Source organism: Manis javanica, chromosome 1, assembly GCF_040802235.1.
Source record: "Manis javanica isolate MJ-LG chromosome 1, MJ_LKY, whole genome shotgun sequence".
Taxonomy (NCBI): Eukaryota; Metazoa; Chordata; class Mammalia; order Pholidota; family Manidae; genus Manis; species Manis javanica.
The window spans coordinates 139,704,894-139,725,401 of record NC_133156.1 but is presented as its reverse complement, the minus strand read 5'-3'; the positions used below and the strand labels follow the sequence as shown (position 1 = coordinate 139,725,401).

The window sequence follows — 20,508 nt, the reverse complement described above, 5'->3', positions numbered from 1 at the left end:
TCTGTATGTTTATTGTGTCAGCATTTGTTTAGTTTACTAGTTTGGACTGATGTACAATATTTTCCTTTATTCTTGAGCCCCTGAGTTTCTTAGAACTAACATATAGGAGAAGTGCTCCACTGGGAAATGGAGCTCTGCCTGCCATCCAGGCATCCAGCTCATAGGGCCTTGTGTTATTCTGCATCTTGGCCAGACCTGACAGCAGGCTGTGCTGACCCAGGGCGGTGAGGGTTGTGGCACTGTGGGTCTGGACAAGATGACCAGTATGACAGGGCATCATGCCACCAGACCTTGAGCTCCCCCAGGGTAGGGCATGTGTCTTTTTACTTCACTTCATTGCTACTAGCCCAGCACCCAGCCCAGGGTGGGAAGAAGTGTAACCAAAGCATGAGGGGCAGAGGAGCGAAGGGCTTCTAGGCCCCCCGTGTCTGCTGTACCTTTTGGATTCAGTTTATTCTCTGCAGCACCTCCTGCTCTCGATTAAGATTACCTGAAAGCCGCATTCACTTTTCAAAGGGAGCAGTGTGCCATGACATAGCTCAGAAGTGTGAAAAGTTGACCCAACACCTCTGAAGTGTTGGTGTCCTCTGTCTTGTCAACCCCACCGCATCCTTCTACTCCTCCTGCCATAGAGAGTGTACAGTTGCCCCAGGGCTTGTCGCTTACACACACATACACACCACACACGCACCACACACACACACACACACACACACACACACACACACACCCCACACATATACACACACATACAATGCTACCCCATTTGTTTTGTAATCCATCAGTCTCTCTTGGGCACTCTGTCTTCCATCTCCTGCTAATTAGCCATAATATGGCATTGAAGTAGATAGAAATATCTGTTGTCTTTAATAAATTAAATTTAGTATTTTTTACCTTAAATATTTTACTAAGATGATTGTATGTATCTTCACTCCCTCTGCTCTCTCAAACATATACATTAAACTGCTATTTACCTCTTTAACTCAGGCCTAATTTCCCAACTCCCACTTGGTAGCCCTTGATTGGTCGCCTCTGCTTCAGGAGAAAGTCAGTGGGCTGGACACAGTTGACAGAGTAGACGTGTGCAGAGAAAGCAGCGTGTGCTGCTGCTGTGCAAGAATAAGATCAGGAGAGGAAGTAGGCTCAGCCTGCGGCGGGCCCTAGGGAAGTGGAGCACTGGCTGTCTGGACCAGGAACACCACTGGGAGCTCCAGGGCGAAGGCCAAGGTGATGTGGGCTTGCGTGAGCCTGGGGCTCCCCGTGGAACCGATGTCTGCATGATCACTTGGTTTCCGGCTCTTCAGTGTCTTTTACTTTTGATTTCAAGTTTTTTTTTTTCTTTTTGGTTTCCTGTTTTAATGTTTGAATTATTGCAACTTTGGTACGTTTTAGAGAATGGGAAAAAATTCTCAGTAGAATATCACCACAAAAAGTGGCTTTTTTTTTCAGTTCTAGTCAGTGGTCTCATCTGTCATTATCTAGTTTGAGCCATCACAGATCAGATTTCAGTTTCAGATAGCCACGTTGTTGATTTTAGGAGGTTCTGGTGTACTTACCTAAGGGTATCATAACTGCTTGGGTGTTACTTCTGGCCTTGGGGCTGGGGCCTCAGGGCACCTTTGTGTGCTGGTGGTAGGGGGCCGTATGGGACCTAGTAATCCATTTCCAGCGTAGCAGAGATGCTCTGTGCTTTACAAATAGCCTCCTTTCATCCACCACTCACATGGTGCCATCCAAAAGTACTCAGGAGAAATTTCATTTTTGTCTCTTGACGAACATGAATGACATCGGATCTGTAATTCTTGGCATGCTTCTGTTTTCTGCCTCTTCTCGAAATCCTCCCTTCCTGGAGGTCCCTCACAGCCAAGACCCGCTCATTCACACTCCCTTTGTGTCTTGCCTTTGTTCTTTGGTGGTGGAATCCTCTCTCCTTCCCTGTCTTTCCAGGTCTGCACCACCCAGGGCCAGTTCTCTGTTACGGAAAGAGCTTCTGTGGCAGGGGAGGAGCAGTGAGCGCACAGTGGCTGGAGTCTCTTTGCGGGGCTGGCAAAGGAGGTCCCCCCGTGGAGATTCTGGAGAGAGAACTGTATCCCCTTCTGCAAAACTGAGATTTGACTCATGATATCATCAAAGTTGTGATCACAGTATCTTGCTAGGTGTCTTATTTATGTGTTCTCTGTCTGTTGTTTGTGAGTTGTGATCCAGTTGATGCATGCAGGAAATAAATAATTTAAATGCTTTTTAAAGAGGCTTAATTCCACTTGCTGTAGCAAAGCTGATTCAAAGATTTAGTCAGCTCCATAATTCAAAGGCAGGATAGGCAAGTGATAAGGCCTGCAGCTTCTGGCAACACATTGATCCAACTTTGAATTCTAGCTTTACCACTTACTTATTTAATCTTTCTCTCCCTCAGAGTTTCCTCATCTGCAAGATAGGGGTGATTAGAGTAAGAGCAATAAAAATAATGTGGAACATGTGTTGGGGACCTGTGGTGCAACAGCTGGCATGCTCAGCACCTGCCCAACATTTCCCTGGACAGTCCCAGCAGCTCTAAAGCCTCCTGGCTTTGTGTTACTACACAGTAACGACAGTAAGGGCAAGTGTGTGTTGAGCACTTGCTGTGTACCAGGCACTGTTGTGGACTGTTTTCCATCTATAGGTTAAGAAACATAAGTTTCAGGAGGTGAAGTCACTGCGCAGTGTATGTGCAGGGCTGAGAAAGAACCAGGGCCTCCTTATGCCAGGGTAGCACTTGCAGAAGCAAAGTAGATAATTCCTATAAAACACTTAACACAGGCTCTGGCAGATTGCAAAAGCTTGAATTATAGCTGTAGTTATCAGTGAAGCCATGCTTTTTCCTCCTAAAACTAGTACTTTGTTTCCTATGACTTAGAAGCCCCACTGCTATAGTATTATCATATTTATTATATGAACCCCTTGGGGTTGTCTGTGAGCTGCAGCGCACTCACATGTGACTTCACAAGTCCACCTCCAAACTGCTTCCTGGCACCCCCATGAACCCCCATGGATGCTCCCTGGTCCTTTTGGCTTCACTGATTTGACCAAAACCTGTGGCGGTGTTAGGTAGAGGGGAGTTTAGGCTTGTATTCTAGGTTTCCATGGGAAATGGGTATTGAGCCCTCATGTGTGTTTTTTCTGATAAGTTGATCCTATCACCCTTCTTGAGTTGGAGGTGGGGTTTAATTTCAAGGATAAGACAGTAGTAGGCTAGGGAAGAGTGTGTGTGCATGTGAGTGTGTGTGTGTGTGTGTGTGTGTGTGTGTGTGTGTGTGTGTGTGTGTGTGTGTGTGTGTGTGTTAGGAGAGCCATAATCAGTAGTGGGTCCAGCTGCAGGAGAGGCCTCATGTTCAGGAGAAGGCTCTGGTTCAGGGGCTTCTTAATCATATGCTCCAAGGGGCTGAGTGATAACATCAAAGAAAGCAAGTTGGGTGGAGTCTGTGACAAGTAAAAGTGCCCGTGAAGGGGCAGCAGCCAGACCCCACCTCACTGACTTCAAGCCCTCCAAGACCACACAAAAATGAGCACCACCCAGTGGAAATAAGCAGGTGCTCTAAAAGGCTTTTCACAGGAAAAATGTGAACCTGTTACTACAGAAATGCAAACCACAGTGAGAAATCATGATCAGTACCGAGGCTTTGGGAAACAGGGCTTTTGCACATGCTGTGGGGGCTTGGTTGGGGCTTGTTTTGGAAAGTGCCTCGGCAGCATCTCTCAGCAATAAAATGTGACACCCTGTGACCCAGACATTCCTCTTGGGATTCTCCTAAACGCTACCACAAGTCCACAAGGACTGTTGGAGGAGAATTTTTGTCTCAGCAATGTTTGTAAGAATGAAAAATGTTTATCAATAAGGCATGATGACATGATGACATATATATATGATGAAACAGGCATTCTTTAAAAAGAATAATGTAGATCTATATGTAGTGATATGAAAAGATGTCCAATTTGTATGTCGAGGAAAAACAAAATCATGTGAAATAATTTCATTTTTCTAGCAATGTTTGACTGCCATTAACAAAATTATGTATCACATGGACAGAATTTGAGTCATTCCCAAATTTAAGTATTTACTAAAAATATTTGCATATGTCAGAATTTTCAAAGTTAGGAAATTAGTCTAAATTAGTACAATTCTAAATTCTAGGTGTAAAAGTAGTATAGCTTTACATTTTTTTATAATTTTTACTAAGGTACTATTGATATACACTCTTATGAAAGTTTCACATGAAAAAACAAGGTGATTACTACATTTACCCATATTATCAAGTCCCCACCCATACCCCAATGCAGTCACTGTCCATCAGTGTGGTAAGATGCCATAGATTAACGATTTGCCTTTTTTGTGCTACACCTTTTTCCTTGTGACCCCTCACACCATGTATACTAAACATAATACCCCTCAATCACCATCTCCCTCCCTCACAACCCGCCCTCCCATACCCCTTTTGGTAACCCCTAGTCGCTTCTTGGAGTCTGCTGCTGTTTTATTACTTCAGTTTTGCTTTGTTGTTATACTTCACAAATGAGGGAAATCATTTTGGCACTTGTCTTTCTCTGCCTGGCTTATTTCACTGAACATAATATCCTCCAGTTTCAACCATGTTGTTGCAAATGGTAGGATTTGTTTCTTTCTTATGGCCAAATAGTATTCCGTTGTGTATATGCACCACATCTTCTTTATCCATTCATCTATCGATGGACACTTAGGTTGCTTCCATAACTTGGCTTTTGTTCATAGTGCTGCAGTAAACATAGGGGTGCATATGTCATTTTGAATCTGAGAACTTGTATTCTTTGGGTAAATTCCAAGGAATGGGATTCCTGGGTCAAATAGTATTTCTATTTTTAATTTTTTGAGGAACATCCATATTGCTTTCCACAATGGTTGAGCTAGCTTACAGCCCCACCAGCAGTGGGAGGGTTCCCCTTTCTCTGCATCCTCGCCAGCATTTGTTGTTCTTAGTCTTTTCGATGTGGGCCATCCTTACTGGTGTGAGGTGATATTTCATTATGGTTTTAATTTGCATTTCCCTGATAATTAGTGATGTGGAGCATCTTTTCGTGTGTCTGTTGGCCATCTGAATTTCTTCTTTGGAGAATTGTCTCTTCATATCCTCTGCCCATTTTTTAATCGGATTATTTGCTTTTTGGTTGTTAAGGCATGTGAGTTCTTTATATATTTTGGATGTTAACCCCTTGTCGGATATGTAGTTTACAAATATATTCCCCCATACTGTAGGATGCCTTTTTTGTTCTGTTGATGGTATCCTTTGCTGTACAGAAGCGTTTTAGTTTGATGTAGTCCCATGTGTTCATTTTTTATTTTGTTTCCCTTTCTCGAGGAGATGTGTTCAGGAAGAAGTTGCTCATGTTTATATTCGAGAGATTTTTGCCTATGTTGTCTTCCAAGAGTTTTATGGTTTCATGACTTACATTCAGGTCTTTGATCCATTTCAAGTTTACTTTTGTGTATGAGGTTAAACAATAATCCAGTTTCATTCTCTTGCATGTAGCTGTCCAGTTTTGCCAACACCAGCTGTTGAAGAGGCTGTCATTCCCCATTGTATGTCCATGGTTCCTTTACCCTATATTAATTGACCATATATGCTTGGATTTATATCTGGGCTCTCTAGTCTGTTCCATTGGTCCATGGTTCTGTTCTTGTGCCAGTACCAAATTGTCTTGATTACTGTGGCTTTGTAGTAGAGCTTGAAGTTGGGAAGCATAATCCCTCCAGCTTTATTCTTCCTTCTCATGATTGCTTTGGCTATTCAGGGTCTTTTGTGGTTCCATATGAATTATAGGATGATTTGCTCTAGTTCATTGAAGAATGCTGTTGGTATTTTGATAGGAATTGCATTGAATCTGTAGATTGCTTTAGGCAGGGTGGCCATTTTGAAAATGTTAATTATTCTTATCCATGAGCATTGGGTGTGTTTCCATTTATTGGTATCTTCATTAATTTCTCTCATGAGTGTCTTGTAGTTTTCAGAATATAGGCCTTTCACTTCCTTGGTTAGGTTTATTCTGAGATATTTTACTCTTTTTCATGCAACTGTGAATGGAATTGTTTTCCTGATTTCTCTTTCTGCTAGTTCATCAAGGGTATATAGGAATGCAATAGATTTTTGTGTATTAATATTGTATGCTGCAACTTTGATGAATTCAGATATTAGATCTAGTAGTTTTGGAGTGGAATCTTTAGGGGTTTTTATTTACAATATCATGTCATCTGCAAACAGAGACAGTTTAACTTCTTCCTTGCCAATCTGGATGCCTTTTATTTCTTTGTGTTGTCTGATTGCCATGGCTAGGACCTCCAGTACTATGTTGAATAGAAGTGGGGAGAGTGGGCATCCTTGTCTTGTTCCTGATCTTAAAGGAAAAGCTTTCAGCTTCTCGCTGTTAAGTATAATGTTGGCTGTGGGTTTGTCATATGTGGCCTTTATTATGTTGAGGTACTTGCCCTCTATACCCATTTTGTTGAGAGTTTTTATTGTGAATGGATGTTGAATTTTGTCAAGTGCTTTTTCAGCATCTGTGGAGATGATCAGGTGGTTTTTGTCTTTCTTTTTGTTGATGTGGTATATGATGTTGATGGATTTTCAAATGTTGTACCATCCTTGCATCCCTGTAATAAATCCTACTTTATCATGATGGATGATCTTTTTGATGTATTTTTGAATTCAGTTTACTAATATTTTGTTGAGTATTTTTGCATCTGTGTTCATCAGGAATATTGGTCTGTAATTTTCTTTTTTCATGTTGTCTTTGCCTGATTTTGGGAGTTTGGGAGTATTCCCTGTCCTTCTACTTTTTGGAAAACTTTAAGGAGGATGGGTATTAGGTCTTCACTAAATGTTTGATAAAGTTCAGTGGTGAAGCCATCTGGTCCAGGGATTTGTTCTTAGGTAGTTTTTTGATTACCAGTTCAATTTCTTTGCTGATAAGTCATCTGTTCAGATTTTCTGTTTCTTTCTGGGTCAGCCTTGGAAGGTGTATTTTCCTAGAAAGTTGTCCATTTCTTCTAGGTTATCCAGTTTGTTGCATATGTTTTTTTCATAGTATTCTCTAAGAATTCTTTGTATTTCTATGGTGTCCATAGTGATTTTTCCTTTCCCATTTCTGATTCTGTTTATGTGTGTAGACTCTCTTTTTTTCTTGATAAGTCTGGCTAAGGGTTTATCTATTTTGTTTATTTTCTCAAAGAACCAGCTCTTGCTTTTATTGATTCTTTCTATTGTTTTATTCTTCTCGATGTTACTTATTTCTGCTCTAATCTTTATTATGTCCCTCCTTCTACTGACTTTGGGATTCATTTGTTCTTCTTTTTCTAGTTTCACTAATTGTGAGTTTAGACTGTTCATATGGGATTGTTCTTCTTTCCTGAGGTGGGCCTGTATTGCACTATACTTTCCTCTTAGCACAGCCTTCTCTGCATGCCACCGATTTTGTGATGTTGAGTTACTGTTGTCATTTTTCTCCATATATTGCTTGATCTCTGTTTTTATTTGGTCATTTATCCATTGGTTACTTAGGAGAATGTTGTGAAGCCTCCATGTGTTTGTGGAATTTTTCATTTTCTTTGTGTAATTTATTTCTAGTTTCATACCTTTGTGGTCTTAGAAACTGGTTGGTACAATTTCAATCTTTTTTGAATTTACTGAGGCTCTTTTTGTGGCCTAGAATATGATCTACTCTTGAAAATGTTCCATGTGCACTTGAGAAGAATGTGTGTATTCTGCTGCTTTTGGGTGTAGAGTTCTGTAGATGGCTGTTAGGTCCATCTGTTCTACTGTGTTGTTCAGTGCCTCTGTCTCCTTACTTATTTTCTGTCTGGTTGATCTGTCCTTCAGAGTGAGTGGAGTGTTGAAGTCTCCTAGTATGAATGCATTGCATTCTATTTCCCCTTTTAATTCTGTTAGTATATATTTCACATATGTAGGTGTTCCTGTGTTGGGTGCATAGATATTTTTAATGCTTATATCTTCTTGTTGGATTGGTCCCTTTATCATTATGTAATGTCCTTCTTTGTCTCTTGTTACTTTCTTTGTTTTGAAGTCTATTTTGTTTGATAGAAGTGCTGCAGCTCCTGCTTTTTTTCTCCCTATTAGTTGCATGAAATACCTTTTTCCATCCCTTCACTTTTAGTCTCTGTATATCTTTGGGTTTAAAGTCAGTCTCTTGTAGGCATCATATAGATGGGTGTTGTTTTTTATCCATTCAGTGCATTCAGACCATTTACATTTAGGGTGATTATCGTAGTTAGGTACTTACTGCCATTGCAGGCTTTAGATTCGTGTTTATTACCAAAGGTTCAAGGTTAACTTCCTTACTATCAAGAGTCTAACTTAACTCACTTAGTTTACTATTACGAACACAATCTAAAGGTTCATTTTTTCTCTTCCTTTTCTTCTTCCTCCATTCTTTATTTATTAGGTATCCTATTCTGTACTCTTTTGTCTATCCCTTGATTGACTTTGGGGATAGTTGATTTAGTTTTGCATTTGCTTAGTAATTAACTGTCCTACTTTCTCTACTGTGGTTTTATTACCTCTGGTGAAAGCTATTAAACCTTAGGAACACTTCCATCTATAGCAGTCCCTCCAAAATACACTGTAGAGGTGGTCTGTGGGAGGTAAATTCTCTCAGCTTTTGCTTATCTGCAAATTGTTTAATCCCTCCTTCAAATTTAAATGATAATCTTACTGGATAAAGTATTCTTGGTTCGAGGCCCTTCTGCTTCATTGCATTAAATACATCATGCCACTCCCTTCTGGCCTGTAAGGTTTCTGCTGAGAGGTCCAATGATAGCCTGATGGGCTTTTCTTTGTATGTGATCTTATTTCTCTTTCTGGCTGCTTTTAATAGTCTGTTCTTATCCTTAATCTTTGTCATTTTAATTATTATATGTCTTGGTGTTGTCTTCCTTGGATCCCTTGTGTTGGGAGATCTGTGCACCTCCGTGGCCTGAGAGACTATCTCCTTTCCCAGATAGGGGAAGTTTTCAGCAATTACCTCCTCAAAGACACTTTCTAACCCTTTTTCTCTTTCTTCTTCTTCTTGTACCCCTATAATGCAAATACTGTTCCATTTAGATTAGTCACACAGTTCTCTCAATGTTCTTTCATTCTTAGTGATTCTTTTTTCTCTCTGTGCCTCAGCATCTTTGTATTCCTCTTCTCTAATTTCTATTTTATTTATCATCTCCTTCACCATATCTAATCTGCTTTTAAAACCTTCTATTGTATGTTTCGTTTCTGATACTGTGTTCCATAATGATTGGATCTCTGACCAGAATTCATTCCTGAGTTCTTGAATATTTTTCTGTACCTCCATGAGCATATTAATGATTTTTATTTTGAAATCTCTTTCAGGAATTCATGAGGTTGATTTCATTTGAATCTTTTTCTGGTGTATTCATAATTTTGCTTTGAACCAGGTTCCTTTGACATTTCCTGTTTGTATGTGGTGCCCTCTACTGCCCAGAAGCTCTACTCTTTGGAGCTGCTCAGCCCCTGGAACAATGTCAGAGGTCGCAGAGGAGCAGTGTTGGTGCTTGCGGGGAAGAAAGAGCTGTTTCCTGCTTCCTGGCTGCTATGCCAGTCTCCACTGCCAGAGCCAGTGGGCCATACACACAGGTGTAAGCCTCTATGCTTTGTGTTTGTAGCTGCTTTAGGCAGGGCTTCCCTCTGGCTGGCCTGATGCCAGGGCAGCGTTTGCCGGTTTGCGAACCAGGTGCGACTGTCCTGGAGGAAGGTGCAGCAGGCTGTGTATCACAGAGGGGAGCCTTGAAGCTGTGTAGCCAGCCAGAGGGCGCCTGAAGATCATGAAAGTTCCCAACCTGCTGGACAGAGTGCACCAGGACAATACTGTCTACCTGTCCTTTCTCCTGAGCAGTAAGCTCTGTGCCTTCTTTGCCACTTTTAGGAAGTCTCAGACTGCCCGCCTTTCTTTTGTCCCAGAGGCAGCCGGATACGGATCCCTGTTTTCCACAAGCAGCTGGAATCTCAGTCTCTCCAGGTATTCTGCCTGTCTTAGCTTTCCAATGACCCTAGTCACACGAGTATCATGAAAGCACCATGAGATGTAGGTTTGTGCTCCCAGAACAGATCTCTGGAGCTAGGTGTTCAGCAGTCCCAGGCCTCCACAACCTCCCCGCTCCATTTGTCTTCCTCCTGCAGGTGAGCTGGGGTGGGGGAAGGGCTTGGGTTTCCCCCCAGACCACAGCTTTGGTAAGTTACCCTGTTCCATGAGGTTTATTCTTTTTTCCAGGTGTATGCAGTCTGGCACAGCCCTCTTTCCTGTTGCTCTTTCAGGATTAGTTGTATTAATTATATTTTCATATTATATGCAGTTTTAGGAAGAAGCCTCTGTCTCACCTCTCATGCCGCCATCTTTTGAGCTTTACATTTTTAAACAGTTCATGAAAAACTTTACTAAATAGCTAGGCAGCAGTAAATATATAATGAACAGCTAATCAACTTTTCTAAACAGATAAGCACTTGTTTATGAAAATATCCTAGTAATTATAAATATGTATATTTTCATTTGCTGGCAACTTCATTTCTTTATTTGCTGGTGAATTCCTTCTTTTTTGAGAGTGTCATACATCAAATATCCGTATTATCAAAAAGGAAAAATAATATGTTCTGTACTGATGGAGCTTTTATTACAGTTATCATTGGTATTTTACTAAACCATGTACTTGGAGGAAATATTTTGCAATGAACCCCAGGAAGTTTGGCCACTATTCAGAAGTTCTTTTCCTCATTTGTACTTCAGCATTTTACATGCTCAGATGTGAAATAATTAGTAATCTGCTGCACATAGTAAAAGATTACAAGGACACAGTTTGAGCTCCCCAGACCTGTTAATTTTCTCTCTTGTCAAATCAGAACTCAGTGCATATGTGATAAGCAACACATCTGTTTCCATCTGATTTCTAAATGGCGCACTTTCTGAAGTGTCTGTGTGCCTGCTGTTTGAGTCTCTCTCATTCTGCATATTAAGGTGTTGCCACAGGTATGGCCCATAATGGTGTAAGAATATCAAAGTGGGCAGAATGGGATGGTGGCTACACTGCTAGAGGCTCCTGGTGTGAATGCCTCCTGTGTGCTCACTGCCCAGCAGAACCCCTGGGATCATTCTTGAAGTCAGCAGATACTTAACACAGTGCGTGGCACACTGTGCTGGTTCTTAAATAATTTCATCCTTCCCCAGTAAGGTCAGTATTTTTATCCCCATTATACAGTCAGGACAATACAGGGTAAGAGAAGTGAGGTTTCCCATGGTTCTTTAGCTGGAGACTCCAGAGAAGCAGGCTCTGAATTCAGGTGCGAGGGATTCTGAAACCCATACTCTTTACAGTCTCTATTCCTCTTGAATTTTGTGGAAAAAGATATTCTTATTTATGACACTGACTGTAGGAGAACTAGACATGTCTTTAATCTGTAGATAGAATTTTTGAACACTTTAAAAAATGTTGGTGTAAATCAGTGGTAGACAACTTTGCAGTTAAAATTATCCAATGTGTATTTCTCCCCCTTAAACAAAGCAGACTTGTGTGATTGTGGTGTGCCTTTTTATTTAATTACTGTAGGACATGACCAAGTCCACTCCTGGACGTTGGCCCCCAGCCACACCTTAGATGCTGCGTGGAGAAGAGCCAAGGGCTTGGTGACGTTGGCAGTTTCCTGTCTGATGGCTGTCCTCTGCTGCTTCAGAAGGCTACAGTTATATTTAGGGCACCGACTGAAATGGTAGGTGGTTGTATCATCTTTAAATTTCAAAAATACCCTTGCTATTCAAAATGTAATTTTGATATAATTGTTCCCTTTATATTTTAGGTGGATTGGATATCTGCAGAGAAAATTCAAAAGTAAATATTTTCATGCATGTTTCCTTATTTTTAATGTGCGGAAAGGGTTCAAGAAGGAAGAAGAAAGGGAAGATTAACTGCCTTTTGTTTTTGTTTGGTCCAGGGAACCTTAGTGTGGAGGCAGAAGTTGATTTACTCAGCTATTGTGGAAGAGAATGGAAAGGAGAGACACCCCGTGCCAAGCTGATGAGGAAGGTGTGTCTGTTTATAAAGGTCATGGAAGATGGAGAATTTGTGTGTAAAAATCAGGAAACAAACATTCCATTCCGCTTTACTAAATCCAAAGATAAGCTAATACCAAATGTGACGCAATGAACAATTGTGGCTCAAATTAAAAAGCCCAACAGGTGCTCCACATTGGCTTTGGGCCTTACCTAGAGCTAGTACCCTCGAGGACTTGGGTAAATTAGGCCTGTCATTTCAGGAAACTTGAGCATGGTACTCTTTTCAGCTCTCTCGTGGCCAGGTCTATTAACTATCTCGACATCCAGTGGAGACCTCTGTCCTTGAAGGTATTGGGCACAAGGACATAAAATATTTTGAGGGTTTTTAGAAATTTCCATTTCTAATCTTGGTAAATATTCCTAGGAACATTTAAAGTACTCCTTAGCATGGTCTTAAAATTAAAAGTATGTAGTATTTTTCACTGTAGTCAAGTTGTATCCATCATCTCCCTACAATGACATTCCCTAGCCCAGGCCTTTCAGGAATTTATCAACTAAAATAGCATGACTTGTATTCCATACTCATAAAAGTCACTTTAAAATGACATATGATAACATTGATAATTCATAATTGTTTTTGTTTCTGTTGTCCACTTTATTTGGGCATAGTACCTCACTGAAAATACAGTAAATTCACTTTCTTTATTCTCTTACCCAATGGAATTGAAAAATAACTTTTCCTCTTTGTGCTCTTAGGCTTATGAGGAGCTGTTCTGGCGGCATCACATAAAATGTGTGCGACAAGTAAAGAGAGACAACTATGATGCACTAAGATCAGTGTTATTTCAGATATTCAGCCATGGCCTCTCTTTTCCATCCTGGATGAAAGAAAAAGACATTGTTAAGGTACGTCCTCACAGTGGGACCGTGGAAATGTCATGGGTACAGTAACTACAACACGGGTGCTCCAGGTCTTCGGTGGGCAGCTTGTACTCAGGGCATCATGAGATGGAGGAGCAGCGAGAGGCCCCTTAGCCCAGGTCTCTGCCTCTCATGTCAGCCCGCAAGTAAACCATCACAGAAAGATTGTCTCACTCAGTTGTGTGTGTTTGTTTTTAATGCCACCATCTGTTCCTTAGAAGGGCATCTGTCCTTTATAAGGAAGGTGGTCAACTAAAATTCTCCTTTTATGCTGCTTGAGTTTTGACATATGCATGCAGTATGTAACCACCACCCTAGAAGATTCCCTCGTATCCCTTTGTAGTCACACGTTCTCTCACCCACAGCCCTGGGTGACCACAATATGTCATCTGTCCCTATAGTTTTCATTTTCCAGAATGTTGCATAAAAGCAACTCTCTGGTGTGTAGCCTTTTGAACCTGAGTTTTTTAACTTAGCATAACACATTTGCAATTCATACATGTTGTTCCACAAATTTTTAATTCATTCTTATTTATTGTTGAATGGTATTCCTTGACAGAAACATAACATAGTTTGTTTATCCATTCACCAGTTGAAGAGCATCTGGATTGTGTGCAGTTTTTGATAGCTGTGAATAAAGCTGCTATAAATATTTCCATACACAATTTTGTATGAACATAGGTTTTCATTCCTTTTGGGTAAATGCCAAGGAGGGATGTTCTTGGGTCATATGGTAGGTGTATGTTTACCTTTATAAGAACCTGCCAGTCTCCTTTCCAGAGCGCCTCTGCCATTTTGCTTTCCTACAAGTAATAATTAAGAGTTCCAGTTGCTCGACATCCTCACCAGTATTGTCAGTTTTTTTTGTGTTAGCATTCTAGTAAGTGTGCATTGGTATCATTGTGCTTTGTTTGTATTCTCCTAATGAGTAATATTGTTTAGTATCTTTTCATATTTACTTCTCATAGATACTCATTTTTCAATTGAGTATCTTGTGCATATTTACCATCTGTAGTAACTTTTTGGAGAAGGGTCTGTTGAAATCTTTTGCCCATTTTTATTGCGTTGTTTGTGTTGTTATTATTGGTTGAGTTTCGAGAGTTCTTTATATATTCTGAGTACAAGTGCTTTATCAGATATGTAATTTGCAAATACTTTCCAGTCTATGCCTTTGTTTTTTCATTTTTCTTAACAGTGTAAGACGGTACATTCTTGATGAATGACCTGAATTTTTAGTTTACATGTAGTATGCCTAATCTAGGACACTCAAGGATGGAGGAGCAAAGAAATATAAAGTAAATGCATATATGTAGCTGTCATGCTCACTTCCCTTAACATTTTTTATTTAGAGTTGTTTTTCTAGTTTCATTTCATCTAGCAAGTCCTTATCAACTCCTTGCAGTGTGATAGCCCTGCTGCTGGGTGCTGGGGACAGAGAATATACTGAGATCCTTCACTGCACTAGCCCAGGCGGGTGGGAACGTGTGTTGGATACTGAAGATAGATCTGATTCTTCTGTATTCCTTAATCTTACTTAATCCCAACAAGAGTCATGTAGAATAGATAATATTGTCCTTGATTTACAGAGGAGGATGAGGCTAAGAGGTTAAATAATCTGGGATGGTTGAGTCATCTCTCAGCTGGTAAGTGACAGGTTTGAACCCCAAAGTATACCTTCCCAAATCTGTGTGTTTCCTGGTGTACTATGTTACATTGTTTGGTTAAAAATAATTTCTAAAGAGATAAACCTAGGAAGTTTGGGAAGTGGTTTACCTAAAAACATTGTTTTCTGTAGACATCATCTTCATTTAGGTTTTTATCAGTTGTGAAATCATGAATTTAAGAATATGATCCAAATCAATCCACAAATCTAAGGGAAAAAAACTGTTTTTACTTAATTGTTGTTAATCTTTTAAAATGAAGATTGCTAAATGAGATAAGATTATGTGCCATGATGTATTCCAAATTGTGTGTAATAAATGTTAAGATACTAATCATTGCTGGCATCTACTCCTTTTCAAGCTTCCTGAAAAACTGCTCTTTTCACAAGGGTGTAATTGGATCCAGCAATACAGTTTTGGTCCTGAGAAGTATACAGGTTCGAACGTATTTGGAAAATTACGTAAATGTGTGGAATTATTGAAAACACAGGTGAGTGTTTAGGGGGCAAAAAAGACTAGGAATGAAAGTGTGCGTCCCAAGTGCAGCCACTCTCCTCTAGCGGCAGGCATATCACGTTATGTTGTATACACAGGCAGTGCCAGCAGAAATACTAGTAACTGATGATCTCCTTCCAAGTAATGAAGGAGAGCAGTGTTGTTCTGTGATAATTAGGCCTGGTATGGGTTAAGGAGGTGTTTTGCCAATGGGTTTCAGCCCCGGACACGTTCACTGTGGATTCAGTGTGACCAAAGAAATGACAGTAGAACGTTCTTCGGGTGAAAGGGTTATAACCAACTTTATTTCCACAGTGGCAGGTCAGTCACTAAAATCCCATCTACTCAGAGCGAGTCTGCATGCAGCAAGCCGTTCTCTGCCTCTGGGCCCCTCTGTCCCACACAGCTGTCCTCTGGGCCTCTGTCCTCGGCGCTGCCACCTCTCCAGCCTCTGCTCTCCTGTAGCCTTGCATCCATGCCACCATGTTGCTCAGAGTGCTGGGCAGGGTTCTTTATATAGAGTCAATAACAACGTATTGCCCACATGTGCATAGTGAGCTGGCCAACCTGGCCACAGGAACCTTAACTTTATCCACAGGAGGCCTTTGTGACTGGCCAGGAAACCTTAACGCTCACATTCCTTTGTTTCCCCAATAAAACATGCTGCAAGGTCCAGAGAAGGCATTCAGAAATGCCCTTCTGGAACATGCCCTATTGATAACTTGGTGACAGCACATAATTTGTTATAATTTGATCAAGAGTTTTTCCACAGCAATGTGATAGTGACAATTTGATAAAGACACAGATTTTGGATTGTTGGAGTAAATCCTCTTTGGGAAATATCGTAACATTTCTGTGCCATAGTTTTCTGATCTGTAAAATTGAAATATGAATAGTATCTCCTCTGTATTGATATTGTGAAGATTCAGTGAGTTAATATACATAGAGTGCTTTAAACTGTGCCTGGCACCTGGTGGGCATTGAAGAACACTAGTTAGTCTTGTTCATCTCTGGAATATCCTTTGTGTAACCCAACTAATTGAGCAATTTTAAGAACCTGACTTGTTTGGTATTTTATCTTATAGGGATGCTTTCTTGAAAAAATGTTTCACTTAAACCAGTTATTATAAAAGTTATATATATTTATGGTTTAAAAAAATCAGGATCAAAAGATTTGAAATGAAAAGTTAAAATTCCACTCTATTAATCTTCAGTTTATTTTATCAGTCCTTTAAAAATTATATAACAGTGTGTGTATTTGTCTTTACCCTTCTAAATTTCACCCTTACATCTGTGTTTTTAGTGGACTGAATTTAGTGGAATTAAAGATTATCACAAGAGAGGAAGTATGTGCAACATCCTTTTTTCTGATGCTACTCTGGAATATAAACTTTATGAAGCCTTAAAGTTCATCATGCTCTATCAAGTCACCGAAGTTCATGAACAAATGAAGATGAACAAAGTCATTCCCAGTCTTTTTCGCCTCCTGTTTTCCCGGGAAACATCATCCGACCCTTTGAGCTTCATGATGAACCACCTAAATTCTGTAGGTGACACGTGTGGACTAGAGCAGGTAAACGGCGTGGAAGAATCATGTGTGTTTAATTAAGGACAACATTGGCAATACTTGAGCACATGGGCCTTTGGCGTTCACCCTCAGCAGTGGTGAAGACAGCTGCCAAGAGGTGGTGGGTTGATTTTATTGCCCCTCACATGAGGAGTAGTAAGTCTCGCTGCTCCGTGCTGGTTGCTGTCTCTCTGGCCCTGTGGCCCAGAGAGCATCAGCTCCGGGAGCCTTTCTGACCTCCCATGCGCTCTCAGATGGTAACAGATTCTCCCACCACCGGAGTTAGCCAGGAGAGAGACCAACTGGAAAATGAGGACTTTTGGGAAAGCATTTGGTTACTTCCTGAGATGAATAGAAATTATTGACATTTTAAAATCTGGATAATGCTTTTTATATTCCCATAGAAAAGGGGTTTTGTTTTGCTTTGGTTTCCTAGAAGGTGCACAGAATGATCTAACATTTTTATAAAAATTGATGTAAAATGATATAAAACTGATAGAAAAACATTTTTATTGTGAGCCTTCCTTTATATTTGATTAGTTTTTTTTTTCAAACGGCTTTTCCCTGTGATTTCTTCACGTTAGTCTACAGAGATGTTCCTCTGCTTGTCCCCTGCCTTCCACATTGTGGACATTGCCCCTGACTCTGTGCCCACTCAGTGATGGATGTGTGGGTCTGTAAACAAGTACCTTATTTATGAGCTACAGAAGAACACACTCCTTCCACGGGTGGGTGGTTAGGAATTTGGAAATGTGTATTGTGACCTCTCTTTCATCTCTTCCCCAGATTGACATGTTTATACTTGGATATTCCCTTGAAGTAAAGATAAAAGTGTTCAGACTGTTCAAGTTCAACTCCAGAGACTTTGAAGTCTGCTACCCGGAATTGCCGCTCAGGGAGTGGCCAGAGATCTCCCTTCTGACTGAGAATGACCGCCACTACCACATTCCCGTCTTTTAAGTCCTGCATAAACTGGGTACTGGCTCTCACCAGTGACAGAGGCCACTCTTGCAAGTAAAGTGTCTTGAAAACCAAAGCTAGTGTTGTAGCCATGGAAGGAATTAGGACTGTCTTCTCCGGAATCACAGGTACACTGGGCAGAGAAGCACACTATGGTCTTTCTTTGTTTTTTAGTGATTTCTCCAAAGCAGCTGTACTGGTATATTATGGGTTGGTGGTTTGACCTTTTTCATAAGGTCGCTGGTCATGTCACACACAGTGTGCCTTTAAGAGCATGAGGACATTTAATTTGAACAGTACAACAACAGGAAAAAAGCAAAAAGAAAATGAGTAGGGAAAAAGAACTAACCAGAAAGGAAGAATTTATCTCTAACTTTTATGTTTGTCATTAAGAATCTTGTCTTTGATTTTGGATCTTCATAAATATGGTCTTATTTTATTAGCATTACCTTCCCAGGAATCTTTATGGTAACTGATTTTCTAGAACCACTTGATTAACTAAAATTATGTGTGTGTTTGTGTATAGTGTGTACTGTGTGTATACATATATGTGTGCATGTATATACACATGCTACACACATACATACACATGTATACATGTATAGTTTTATATATACTTATATAAACACATACACACATAACCACTACTTTATAATGTTGTACAATTTGTTTTATATAGCTTTACATTTTTTTTGTTACTGTTGCAGCTGGCCAGTTTAATGTTTTATACAGATAAAATGGATAAATTGTGTACATTAAGGCAACTGATGAACTGTCACAAAAATATTAAACTGTGGTGTATTTAATGTATATTTTCATGTGTATTTTATGTGCAGTAGGTAGAATAAAGCTCCCCCTGCCAGGCCCTCCAAGATGTCTGTTCTAATCCCAGAACCTGTGAATAAGTTGGGTTAAATGGCAAGGAGAAAAAAATGGCAGGTAAGAATCAAGATACTAATCCTCTGACCTTGAAAGAGGGAGAGTATTCTGGGTTCTCCAGGTGGACCCAGCATAATCACAGAAGGGTCCTTAAAAATAGAAGAGGGGACTGGAAGACTGTCAGACTCAGTGGGAAACGTGCAGTCCAGGAGAGCAGCCAGAGGGATACAACATCTCCGCCCTGAAGGTGCAGGAAGGAACCATGAGCCTAGGAACGTGCGTGGCATCAGGGAGCTGCACAAGGCGGGGGGCATGCCCCCAGGAGAGCCCCAAGGGGAACACGGCTCTGCTGGCCCCTTGGCTGTAGCCCAGTGGACCTCGTGTCAGACCTGTCACCTACAGAACTGTGAGATAATACATTTGTGCTGTGTAAGTCTCTAACATTTCTCTACACATTTGTGGTAATGTGTTACAGCAATAATAGACACCTCATAGACCCAGGCTGACTAATTTTTGGTCATCTTTATTTTGGAAATACTTTCCTAATTTATTCTGGTTATCTTTATTTTGGAGGTACTTTGCTAGTCTGATTTCAATAAATACAAAATAACTTTTAAAATCTTGGCTAATGATATACCAGTTCAAAGTTAAAGTTCCCTTCTAAGAGTGTCTTACTTAGCATGTTTGCTGCTAACATTTTTCTACATTTTCAAAGTTTCTACTACAAATAAAAAAGAGGTGTATTAAATTCTGTGGCATATGCAAATAACATTTGGATTCTTTTGTAAGGGGGATCATCACCAGTATGTACTACATGAGCCAGGTGTTCTGTAGTGCATCTTGTTGTGCCTGCTGTCATTGTTTCTGGTCGAAGTGTCAGGGAGTAATAAATTCAGGTCAAGGGGCTTTGCTGCACCTTGTCGTCCACACAAAACAGGAGTTCTTGATTGATCTGTACAGCCCATTCCTGATTGTGAGCGGCTATGGTTTTGCATACCTCCAGTTGTTAGAAATTACCCATTGAGGTATTGCTGTGATGAGAAAAAATGGACTCTACCTTTTGTGTTCACAGCAGAGTGAAGATGGCCCACAGCAGGCTGCAGGGACTGATAGTCACTGAATTGTAGCTCTGGACCTCTGGCTTCAGTTGAGTCCCAACACTGGTATATAACCACTGGAGTTGCATCTCTTTACCCGGTGTAATTATTTCCACATCAATCCAGGACTGAAAAGAACTTTTTCACAGTTAGGGCTCAGCAGCCAATAGCTCTGTGATACATCAACCCATTTGGTTATCTCTTACTGTGTGTTGGGGGGTGGGGCAGTGTGGGGCAAGAGTTTTTTAATTTAGAGGGGCAAGACCCAAGTTGTGAAAAAAGGACATTTAAATACAATGAAAGTAAAAAGTAAAGAAGACCTTTCAAAGTAGTTACTTTGTTTTGGGAAGACATCAAAACAGAAGATTTTAAGGGAGGAGGTATTGGTGTTTTTTTTTTAATTCAGTTGTGTAATGAACTAATTAGAAGGAACTACATATAAATTAGCACCACTTTTAAATACCAACAGTAAATTGGAGGTGAATTTCCTTTAAGTCTTTCTGACCTTACATGTTTTAAAAGATTAGAGAATTCTAGCAAAAATGAAACATGCCCTTTTCCTTTTTTGAATTTAGAGTTTCTCATATGTGTCCATGGTGAGGGGTTGTGTGAGTATTTGTACAAGACTGGTTTTTCTTGTTGTGATAAAATATACAGAGTTTAGCATTTTAATCATTTAAAAATGTGTACATGGTTCAGTCGCATTAAGTACATTTGCATCATTGTGCAGCCATCACCACCATCCCTCCTCGGAACTTTCTGTGTTTTCAAGATAGACTGACTTGACGATGTGGGAGGAGTTTAATTCCACCACCTGGTATTGGACTTATTTCCACATTCTTTTTATTGTGCCCTGCTC

The 20,508-nt window shown here is 40.3% G+C and overlaps 1 protein-coding gene across 3 annotated transcripts in view; it reads left to right on the top strand.

Annotated features, from left to right (window-relative positions):
* Window positions 1-18,483, top strand: part of OTULINL (OTU deubiquitinase with linear linkage specificity like) — a 29,393-nt gene extending 10,910 nt beyond the window's left edge. Inside the window, exons 2-9 of one of the 3 annotated variants that reach the window (XM_073237744.1) lie at window positions 9,955-10,047; window positions 11,627-11,786; window positions 11,874-11,905; window positions 12,009-12,100; window positions 12,826-12,975; window positions 15,013-15,141; window positions 16,450-16,719; window positions 17,500-18,483. In XM_073237744.1, the coding sequence (XP_073093845.1) occupies window positions 9,955-10,047; window positions 11,627-11,786; window positions 11,874-11,905; window positions 12,009-12,100; window positions 12,826-12,975; window positions 15,013-15,141; window positions 16,450-16,719; window positions 17,500-17,673 (1,100 nt within the window). In that variant the 3' untranslated portion in view covers window positions 17,674-18,483. The remainder of the gene's footprint in view (window positions 1-9,954; window positions 10,048-11,626; window positions 11,787-11,873; window positions 11,906-12,008; window positions 12,101-12,825; window positions 12,976-15,012; window positions 15,142-16,449; window positions 16,720-17,499) is intronic. The other 2 variants (XM_073237749.1, XM_037025111.2) reach the window with 2 other exon arrangements.
* The last annotated feature ends 2,025 nt before the right edge of the window (window positions 18,484-20,508 follow it).